Consider the following 11,448-nt stretch of genomic DNA (forward strand, 5'->3'; position numbering starts at 1 on the left):
GCCTTAAAGCTGGCTGCCGCGGCAAACTGTCAGGTTTCCAAGGTTCCACCTTCATCCTCTGTAGATTCAGTTCCAAGGTGAGTAGAAATTTTAAGCCTAAACTATCTGAAAAATACGAGATCCAACTTGAATCCTCTGGCGTCGTTCTTTACCTATTTCTGTGTGTTTCCTGCTGTTTTCCTATTATACACTGAAATGTATAGACGAGCATTGATTACTTATTTAAGAACTAAACAAATGTAATTTAATATTGGTTGAGAATTTGAACTAAATGGTATAGTAAACAATTATAATCTTTCATATAGAGGAAATTTTTGTAATGACTAAAATTAGAAAATATGTACACAGAACTGTCAGGGACCATCTGAATGCATTGGGAAGGTAATATGGATAAAATAGACACCAAATGATAATTATCGAATTTCTTCTCAAGCTCAGTGCAAAATTGAATTCCAACTCTGGATTAAAAAAACTGATATTACCTTTCTATACTATCTAGCACGAGTGTCAAAGCTTTACAAAAATAATGGTGTTGAAACTTGGGAAGTGAGCAGTTCTCTTTCCTATGTTTAACCCAGGAAGTTTAATTTTCTTTTTCTTTAAATTCAAGCCACTCTTGTTAAACGTGGTAGCAGAAATACCGAAATTTTCATTTGGAAGTGATCTTTAGCAGGATCTTGAACCTTTGTCAGATGCTTTAATTCTCCACAATTTTTTTAATGCTGAATTTGTTTAAATATTGTAAGGATATATATGATATCTGTGCATTTTATAAAGTGTTTCCTTATTTTATGTTCAGCATTTACAGCCGAACAATACCAGCAACATCAACAGCAACTGGCACTAATGCAGAAACAGCAGCTTGCGCAAATTCAGCAACAGCAAGCAAATAGTAATTCCTCCACCAACACTTCACAGGTGAGGGATTTGTCTGTCTTATGATTATCCCTCATTGTTTCCCACCAGAGTTCATCTCTAATTACCAACTGTTGTCATAGAACCTTCCATCTAACCAGCAGAAAAGTGGCTTTCGCCTGAATATACAGGGTTTAGAAAGAACATTACAGGTGAGTATGGAAGCTGTTGCCTCTGCTCCCTATTTTAAAAAGTAAAAGTAAAAAACATAGTTAAATGAGATGGAGATGCCGTCTTCAAGTATGACCTGTAATCTGTTAATGTACCTCTTGAATATATAGCCCCACCCAGCTCCTTGTCTTGGGTGCTTCAATTATTATTAAGATTTTTAAAAATTGTACTAAATATCCTCTTTTACTGTTGAAAGAGATCACTTTTTAAGCCTAAAGCATGATAAATGTTTTCTTTTTTTTTTTTTTGAGACAGAGTCTTACTGTGTTGCCCAGGCTAGAGTGCCGTGGCATCAGCCTAGCTCACAGCAACCTCAAACTCCTGGGCTCAAGCGATCCTCCTGCCTCAGCCTCCCAAGTAGCTGGGACTACAGGCATGCGCCACCATGCCCGGCTGATTTTTTCTATATATTTTTAGTCCGATTAATTTCTTTCTATTTTTAGTAGAGACGGGGTCTCGCTCTTGCTCAGGCTGGTTTCGAACTCCTGAGCTCAAACAATCCGCCCGCCTCGGCCTCCCAGAGTGCTGGGATTACAGGTGTGAGCCGCTGCGCCCGGCCATGATAAACGTTTTCTGTTTAAAACATTTAGGGCTAAAAGGCTGAGATTTGAGTCTCTACGTATCTTGCAGGAAAAACGCATTTTTAAAAATTTAAGAGGCCTCTCACTTTTAGGGTTAAATTATGATGTGATACTCTGTTACTTCCATTTCTAAAGGAATAGTTATCTTACTATCCCAAAGGTGCCCTTGGTTTGTATGTATGTGTATGTGTAAGTTAGGTGAAATTTACATATTTATTTATTCATTATATGTGTTTGCAAATCACTGAAATGAAATGCTTTACTAGCATATTTCTTGTCCAACATTTTGTGTTGGAGGTTTGCTGTTTCCACATTATAGAAGGCTTGGTTTGGTAATTGACTAGTACATATCATATAGTCATACATGAAGATCAAAACATGTAACCCTTGAGTTAGAAGACTACTTTTCTTCCTCAAATTTATGACGGTCGGAAGAGATGAAGAGATTTCAGTGGTTTGCCATTTTCATTTATATTCAAGCTGATTTTGGTATGCCTGTGTAGCTTTAATGTTAATTTAAGACTAAGTGATACTGACTAGATTCCTTTTGTATTTTATTTTTAGGGTTTTGTTTCTAAGACTCTGGATTCTGCTAGTGCTCAGTTTGCTGCTTCTGCTTTGGTAACATCAGAACAACTGATGGGTTTCAAGATGAAGGATGACGTGGTGCTTGGAATTGGGGTGAATGGCGTCCTTCCAGCCTCAGGTGGAGAGAGAGCGTTTAAATTGTTTCGATTATGTTTATAATGTCTGTCTGTAATACGGACAGCAAAGCTGCACATCGCTGAGCTGTTTCTTTCTTTTTCTCTCTAGGAGTGTACAAGGGCTTACACCTCAGCAGTGCGACACCCACAGCACTGGCACACACGAGTCCGTCAACACCAGGCTCAGCTTCGTTACAGCCTTCGAATATCACACAGACTTCCGGTTCCCACAGTGCACTGAGTCATCAAGTAACTGCTGCCAATTCTGCAACAACTCAGGTTCTGATTGGGAACAACATTCGGTTAACTGTACCTTCGTCAGTTGCCGCCGTAAACTCTATCGCCCCAATAAGTGCACGACACATACCTAGGACTTTGAGTGCTGTTCCGTCGTCTGCCTTAAAGCTGGCTGCCGCGGCAAACTGTCAGGTTTCCAAGGTTCCACCTTCATCCTCTGTAGATTCAGTTCCAAGGTGAGTAGAAATTTTAAGCCTAAACTATCTGAAAAATACGAGATCCAACTTGAATCCTCTGGCGTCGTTCTTTACCTATTTCTGTGTGTTTCCTGCTGTTTTCCTGTTATACACTGAAATGTATAGACGAGCATTGATTACTTATTTAAGAACTGAACAAATGTAATTTAATATTGGTTGAGAATTTGAACTAAATGGTATAGTAAATATTGCCTATTTGATTTGGGACATTCCTTTCTTACTATAACAATGGCTTATAATGCTCTTATTTTTCTTTCACCTTTGGATGGAAGCAATTCTCTTCAGAATATTTGTTTATGATTTTTTTGCACAGCTTCTCATGTAAACAGTTAGAATTGATTGGACACCCTCCCCAATCACTAGTATGCTAAGCTATTAATAATGTAAAGACTTAAAGAATTCATGCCGGGCCAACTTTTAATCAAACCATTATTTTCTATGCTAACTTGCCCTCGTGGGTTTCAATAGATGGTTTAGAATTTTTGCTCAGGCTGTATTATGTTTTAAATATTAATGGCAATTAAAATCCTGCTGTTTACAAGGTACTATGGGGAAAACACAAAGAGAAAGAAGACAGGTGTTTTCAGTTTAGTTGGAAGACAAGCATAAAAGTGTGAAAAGCTAAATAATGTTAAGTATAAGTAACAGGTGAAAATTGTTTCAGAGGTATCACAAAGCATTATGTGTTTGTCAAATTCATTGTATGGTTGATGGCTATAATTTCAGTATAAAGAGACATCTTTTTGCACTGAGGGGATGGATTCAGGGAATATTCTAACAAAATAAGATCAGATTCAATCTGGGGTAGTATTTGCTTAGATGAAGAGAAGGAAAAAAAAGAGTGTTTCAGGCAGACGGAATGTGCTAAGTGAAAAAACAAAGTTGGAGAAATATAAGTGTTTAGAGGTTAACAGGTAAACGGGTTTTTCTATAGGTTTGGGAAGGTTAGTGATTGAAATGGGAATGGCAGAAGATGGCCAGACTGGAGGGGCCTTGAATGCCAGACTGACAGACTTGCTCGGCCAGGAGGAGAGAGAGCAGGGTTCCTAGCAGCAGATTGTAGCCTTTAGTTTCCAAGCCATGCTCTGAACTTAAGTCATAGTCATTGTCGCTCAATGCCCAGCCATTCCTGTTAGTATTCTGGGTCCGGTCGTAGCTAATCAGTCAGCCACGGTTGTGACATACACATGATACAACTCTACTGCTGTGGAACATTCGCAGTGCGTGGAACTTGTATATCACTTGTTCCTTTGTTTTTAAAGATGAGGAAACTGAGAGATCTAGAGAAGTTACCAGACCTCTCCAAGGACACTCAAGAGTCCAGGGGATAGAATAACTGGAACCCTAGTGTTCTGACGGCTAGCTAAGCAGCTGTCCTGCTCAGCCCTGCGTGTGTAGAGCCCTGACTTAAAGTCCTGACGTGAGCCTCAGTCATGTGCGTTCCTTTTTTAAAACTCTTTTAAAAGGTTTAATAGAAGTGGAAGTTAAAACTATGATTACTAAAACTTGGGAATTCTTTGTGTATTTTCAACATCTAGGTTGCTTGGGTGCTGCAATTGGTGGCATAGCCGACCATGGAATTCATAATCAACATGAGCCTGATTTCTGAGCATATATTCCTGATATATAAAAGTTGATGTGAAAGTTCATATTTCTCTACTTGCTGTCTTATCCTCAAAGACTGAAATTTCTTCCTGTTATTAAAAAAACAATCAATTTTTATTGGGAAGATAGTTTTCATTTGCTCAATTTTTTACGTTGTAGATAATTGATTGACCTTTATTTCAACAGGGAAAATCATGAATCAGAAAAGCCAGCACTGAACAACATAGCAGACAACACAGTAGCGATGGAGGTGACGTAGCTTCCTCGGGGGTGGACCTGCGGCCCGGGGACTCGATTCGGTGCTATGCATCAGTAGCATTTGAACGCAAGGGATGATGGAACGCAGCACATGCGTTTCTGCGGCAGCTGTGGGGACTCGACAGCAGTGCTCATCTCTCATGCTTCAATTTTTCTTTTCTTACTGTTAATAGGAAAAAATCAACATCTGTAAATTAAGAATACAGCAATTATCTGTACAGTACCGCATATTTGTAATACCCCTGTATATATGTTACTTGAATACAGACAATGTTCATTTGTGATGCTTTGCACTTGGGGGTGGGGGGCGGGAGGGAAATAAACCGCAACAAAGAGTGTGAGACGTGAGACTGTACAGCGATGAAGTGTCATCATGTGCATGGTGCGGAACCTGCTGTTTTATCTATTTATTGTGCCGTGTTTACAGTTTTTTGTACACTGTACCTTCATTGGTTCCTGTGCTGTAGTAAATGTGTTAGGTAGCTGTGGACTCCTTGGTATTTTGTAAATGGTATAACATAACTTGGTTCCCCTCTGGGTCCTTGAGTTTTCTGTGTATCATGTGAAAAAAATGGTGACATACATACAGAATTTTACAAAAAAAAGGCATCAGTTTTTTAAAAAACGGGGAATGTACTGTTCAATGGGGATCTTCCTGGTCTACTGTCATTAGGACAAGTAACAAGCTAAAAATGAAGTCTCTTGAATCCTCCCACCCCCAGCTTGCCCGCGGCCGCGGCGGGTTCTGGTACTTACCCACTAATGTCACGTGGCTGCTCCACAGCCAGCCGGTAGCCCCACCTCCTCCCACACCGGAAAGTGTGAAATCAAGTATGCAAACGGAGTCCTTACAACTGGAGTTTATGTTGTCTTGCCCTTTTTTTAGCACAAAAAATTGTACTTTTTTATTGTCAAATTGTTTGGAAGACTTCATTCTTTACTTGTTCTTACAAAAGGATATGAGGGAGAAGAATGCAGTAATTGCTGTACGTGTATCATCATTCCAGTTTCTAGAAACAGCCAGCGTTTTTCCTTTTGAGATTCTCCAGAAGGCTGCAAGGCCAGAGCCACAAATACCGGGTGCCTTCCTCTGGGAACGTCTGACCTCTCTTCTGTGAAGAGGACGGCGCTGACGGGCGGCCGCGAGGGTTCGTCAGCGCCGAAGTCCGAATGCCCAGCCCAATGGCATACGTTGTCCTTAAGGTTTTTATCCCACCTGGAAAAATTGTGATAGAATTCTCACAAAATAAACCCAGGGCATTACATGTTGACAAACTAATGCGTAGTGGCTTTTGCTTTTATTTTCCACCAAGCACTTCTGTGTGACTTTGATTACAATCACTCGGTAAAGGGGGGGTGGAAATGGGGAGTGACGACTTTTAAGTTCATTTTTTTTCAACAGATACTGAATGACTGTAGGCCTGGGACTGTTTTAGGTCCTACAACAATGAGAAAAATCCCTGCCCTATTAATCTCACTGGGGGAGAAAAACTACATTTTAAAATGTATTATGATAAGTATTAGGAAGAAAAGTAAGGCGAGGAAGGGAAAAGCATTGCCAGTGTGGGCCGGAGACTGAAGTTTCGAGTAGGGTGGTCAGGCGAGGGCTCGCGGGCAGTTCCATTGGATCAGAGACCCTGAGGTGGGCGTGCGCCTCAGCCGGCGGCTGGGGGACTGGTGCCTGACTTTCAGGACTTTAGCTTTTCCCTCCGCTGAGAGGGGAGTTGGGAGCAGAGGAGTGGTGTCACGCGACGAGGCTCGCGTAGACTGCAGGGGAGCTCAGTTAGGCCATTGCAGTAACCCAAGCGAGAGAGAACAGTGGCAAAGACAGTAGTCAGAGGTGGTTGGGTTCTGTTTATATTTTAAAGGACCCATTAAAATTTGCTTACTGAATATAGACATAAGGGACACAGGAAAGGGAAGAGTTAAGGATGACGTCAAAAGTATTTGGCCTGAGCACTGAGCACAGTTGGAAGGCACCGTGGGAGGAGTAGGTTTAAGATCCGAAGTTCAGTTTGGGGCTGTTGGAGAGAGACGTTAGACGTCCAACAGCTGCATGTAGAAGTCGCGTTTGGAGGAGGGGTTTGCGCTGGAAGTTCAGAACTTGAGGGTCATCATCATAGTTGAAGCTTAAAGCCACGAATCTGGGTGAGATGACCAAGAGAGTGGGATCAAATCTGCAATACAGCTGTCCACGACCACCAGGTATTTTAAAGTTATTCTAACCTTTAAGAGAACTCCTTGTCTCAAAAGGACTACTTCCAATTTGGATAACTGCTTTTGTTTACTCTGTTCTACATTTTTTAAGGGGAAAATATATAAAAGCTGCCCTCTTTTATATATCTTATATAAAATATATTTTATATAGTGGCTGATAAATGTGACTAAAAATTTAAACTGTAAACTGCTGGTTTAAATATACTCAAGAATAATTAGGATTAGGATTAAAATCTCTGAAATTAACCCAGCAGACAGCATGAGGCCTGGGTCCCCAAATTCTGCCAAGTCTGCCTACTGTCCCCAGCCAGTGCATAACTGGATTAAGGAACAATTAAGTCCTCATCAAGCACGTCCAGTCAGGAATTTGAAATGAGTCTTGCATTGGGGTTGCTAAGTGACAGGCAAGTGATGATAACCAATATCCGTGCGGCACTCAATTGTCTTCTTTAACCACAACTCTGAGATGCAGAGAAAATACAAATTAGTATTAGGCACATTTTAAGATAAAATTTACCCAAAACTGAGTTTTCCGCCTCTAAATTTCTTGCCATTTTTTTCATATACTTCACTACCAATGTTGTAACATCTGAAGTAAAGGACTTACTACAAAAGAGCAATTTAAACACTAAGACTTTAGGGAAAGTGAGCAATAGATCATCACGGAAGCTTGACACCTCATCTAATTAATAACTACCGCGTATTTACAATGTAACAGACGCTATGCATAATAATTATCTTGTTTAATCCTTACAGTGACCCTCTTAAATAGATACTAGGATTATCACCATATTATAGATGGGATTCACTCAAGGTCATATGTAACTAAGTGACAGTCTAGGATTTAAACTATCTGCCAGACACCGAAGGTAGTTTGCCTACCGCTACGTTGTGGATAAACCTGGAAACAGATTTAAACAGGTTCCTTAGTAACCTTTGTTCCTATTACCTTCCTAAAGAAATTGGTAATGTTAAGTCTGCTACCCCGGCATTGTTACGATTTTGTCCATTTTATGAGCAGAAACCCAAAAAACCTCCCAAACTATATGACTTTTTACCCTAGGTATAAATCTCATTTTTCCAAAAGAACTATCCATGTAAACTGTTTGTGAACTCCAAATTCGGCAGTTTTTTTCATGAATATTAAAACAATGTAAAATATGTTACAGGTATGCAGGGCTTCACACTCCTCATAATGCTTAGTAATAATCTGCTTTTATCTTTTATATTATATATTTGCGTTCTATATAAGAATTCTTTCAATAAAAGGGTTCTGCTATTTTGTAAAAGTTCACAAATAACAGCAATAGAAGAATAGACAAATAGCACATTGGTTCAACAAATATTTATTAACTGTGTCGGTCACTGCTGAAGACAGGTAGATGTGTAATCAGATGACGGCAGAAGTCAGGCAGCTGTGGTTCAAATCCTGGCTGTACCACTGATGCTGTGTGACTCTGCATGAGTTACTTAACCCCTCTAAAATCCAGTGTCTTCTCAAAAATGGTATACCTACATTGTTCATTGTTGGGAGAATTAAATGAGATATGCAATGATAATTCTGAGATTTAAATTATGAGAATTAAATGAGATACAGTACTCAGGCCAATGTTAAAAAGAAAGAAGTACACAGTGCCTTCCTCTAAAAGGAGTGAATTCTATTATGTTAAGATGGTGCATTGAGATGGGGACTAGGAAGATAATTTACAGCTTAATATTTTTTCTGGTTTTATATTTACTTGTTTGCCAATAAGTTACCCTTATTTGGAATGAGGAAATGCAGATATATCTTTCACTTCCTGTTCTTCCTATAACTATGAGAAATTAAATGACTCTCAGTTCACTGTGGCCCACATTGCAAAAGAACAGATGTGCAAAGTCTAGCCCGGGATATGCTCGAGCCAGCTCACGTTGGCTTATGAGAATCAACTTAAATTTTCAGGAATTTTATGAACTGGTTGTTAAACCACTTTTTTTAATTACACAAACTTAACGAAATTCTATGTTAAAAAGGTAATACAAGAAAACAAAACAGACCAATATCCCTGGTGAATGTTGATGCAAATGTCCTCAACAAAATGCTACCAAGCAGAATTCAGGAGCACATTAAGAAGGTTATACATGATAACCAAGTGGGATTTATTGCTGGAATGTAAGGATGGTTCAACATACAAAAATCAATCGATATATGTCAAAACCACACAATCATCTCAATTGATGCAGAGTTTGACAAAAATCCAACACCCTTCACAATAACACTCAACAAACTAGGAATAGAAGGAAAGTACCTCAACATAATAAAGGTATGATAAGAAATACATATCTGGTCTTTGCCCCTGGTTCCTGACGCACAGCTTCTACCATTCTTGGAATTTCCCCAGTGACAGGAATGAGAGAAGCATCTTTCCTTATTCATATTTCAACCCTGAGTTTATGCTAGTAAGGTGACGCGTGGTGGGCCCCTAAATGGCTTCAGAGTGGTGGCTGGTTGCCAGAGGAACCAACTATGTGATTAGAGGGTTGGAACTTTCAGCCTGGCCCCCAAACATGAAGAGAGTGGAAAAGGGCTGGGGATTGGGTTCAATCAACAATGGCCAATGATTTAATCAATTGTGCCTGCTTAACGGAACCTCCATTAAAAACCGCTACATAACAGGGCTCAGAGAGCTTCCAGATTGGTGGACACAGCAAGGTGCTGGGAGGGTAGCACACCCACAGAGGGCATGGAAGTTCACCACCAAGCCCCACCCATCCCTATAGCTTTCCCTATGCATCTCCATTTGGCTGTTTCTAAGCTATATCTTTTTTTTTTGAGACAGAGTCTCAACTCTGTTGCCCGGGCTAGAGTGCCGTGGCATCAGCCTAGCTCACAGCAGCCTCAAACTCCTGGGCTCAAGTGATCCTTCTGCCTCAGCCTCTCGAGTAGCTGGGACTACAGACATGCGCCACCATGCCCAGCTAATCTTTTATATATATGTTTTTAGTTGTCCAGCTAATTTCTTTCTATTTTTTTTTTAGTGGATATGGGGTCTTGCTCTTGCTCAGGCTGGTCTCGAACTCCTGAGCTCAAATGATCCGCCCACCTTGGCCTCTCAGAGTGCTAGGATTACAGGTGTGAGCCACTGCGCCTGGCCCTAAGCTATATCTTTTATAATAAATTGGTAATAGTAAAGTGATGTCTTGAGTTCTGTGAGCCATTCTAGCAAATTGTTGAACCTGAAGGAGAGGATCATGGGAACCCCCATATTTATAGTCAGTAGGTCAGAAGAACAGCTGGCAACCTGGGACTTGTGACTGGTGTCTAAAATGGGAGTAGTCCTGTGGGACTGAGCCCTTAATCTGTCGGGGGAGGGGTCTACGGTAACTTCAGGTAGTGTCAGAATTGAATTATAGGACACACAGTTGGTATCCAAAGAGTTGGAGAACTAACTGATTGTTGGTGTGGAAAACAAACCCTATATTTTGTGTCTAATGTGTTCTGAGTAAAAACTCTACATTAAATTCATATATGAAAACCACACAGCTAACATTATACTCAATGATGAAAGACAAAGATTTTCCTCTAGGAACAGGAACAAGACAAGGTTGCCCACTTTTACCGCTTCCATTCAACACAGTATTGGAAGTCCTAGTCAGAGTAATTAGGCAAGAAAAAGAGATAGACCCAAATCAGAAAGGAAGAAGTAAAATTGTCTCTGTTTGCAGATAACATGATCTTATACGTAGAAAACCCTAAAGACTCTAACAAAAAACTGTTAGAAATAATAAATTCAGCAAAGTTGCAAGATACAAAATCATACAAAAACCTCATGTGTTTTTATGCACCAAGAATGAACAATCTGACAAGAAAATTATTATAAAACAATTCCATTTGTAATAGTACGAAAAAGAATAAAATACTTAGGAATAAACTTAACCAAGGAGATAAAGATTTATACACTGAAAACTACAAAACATTACTAAAAGAAATTAAACAAGATACAAACAAATGGAAAGACATCTCATGTTCATGGATGGGAAGACTTACTATTGTTAAAATGTCAATACTATCCGAAGTGATCTACAGATTTAATGTAATCCCCATCAAAATACCAATAAGAATTTTTGCAGAAATAGAAAAACTCACCCTAAATCTCAAGGCACCTTGAATAGCCAAAACAATCTTGAAAAAGAACCAAGTTGGAAGATTCACACTTCCTGATTTCAAACCTTACTACAAAGTTATAATAATTAAAACAGTGTGGTAATGGCATTAAGACAGATATATAGACCAAGTAAACAGAATAAAGAACCCAGAGGCCAGGTGCGGTGGCTCACGCCTGTAATCCTAGCACTCTGGGAGGCGAGGCAGGTGGATTGCTCAAGGTCAGGAGTTCGAGACCAGACTGAGCAGGAGTGAGACCCCCGTCTCTACTAAAAAAATAGAAACGATCTGGACAACTAAATATATATATATATATATATATCTGGGCATGGTGGTGCATGCCTGTAGTCCCAGCTACT

At 39.8% G+C, this 11,448-nt stretch overlaps 1 protein-coding gene across 1 annotated transcript in view; it reads left to right on the forward strand.

Moving 5' to 3' along the window:
• The window catches only part of EPC1 (enhancer of polycomb homolog 1 (Drosophila)), a 70,510-nt gene extending 64,503 nt beyond the window's left edge, over positions 1 to 6,007 (forward strand). The window contains exons 9-13 of the mRNA XM_012654842.1: positions 800 to 918; positions 999 to 1,067; positions 2,232 to 2,373; positions 2,481 to 2,844; positions 4,657 to 6,007. Coding sequence (XP_012510296.1) covers positions 800 to 918; positions 999 to 1,067; positions 2,232 to 2,373; positions 2,481 to 2,844; positions 4,657 to 4,729 — 767 coding nt within the window. The 3' untranslated portion in view covers positions 4,730 to 6,007. The remainder of the gene's footprint in view (positions 1 to 799; positions 919 to 998; positions 1,068 to 2,231; positions 2,374 to 2,480; positions 2,845 to 4,656) is intronic.
• Positions 6,008 to 11,448: the final 5,441 nt, after the last annotated feature.

Source organism: Propithecus coquereli, unplaced genomic scaffold, assembly GCF_000956105.1.
Source record: "Propithecus coquereli isolate 6110/MARCELLA unplaced genomic scaffold, Pcoq_1.0 Scaffold45, whole genome shotgun sequence".
NCBI classification, from domain to species: Eukaryota; Metazoa; Chordata; class Mammalia; order Primates; family Indriidae; genus Propithecus; species Propithecus coquereli.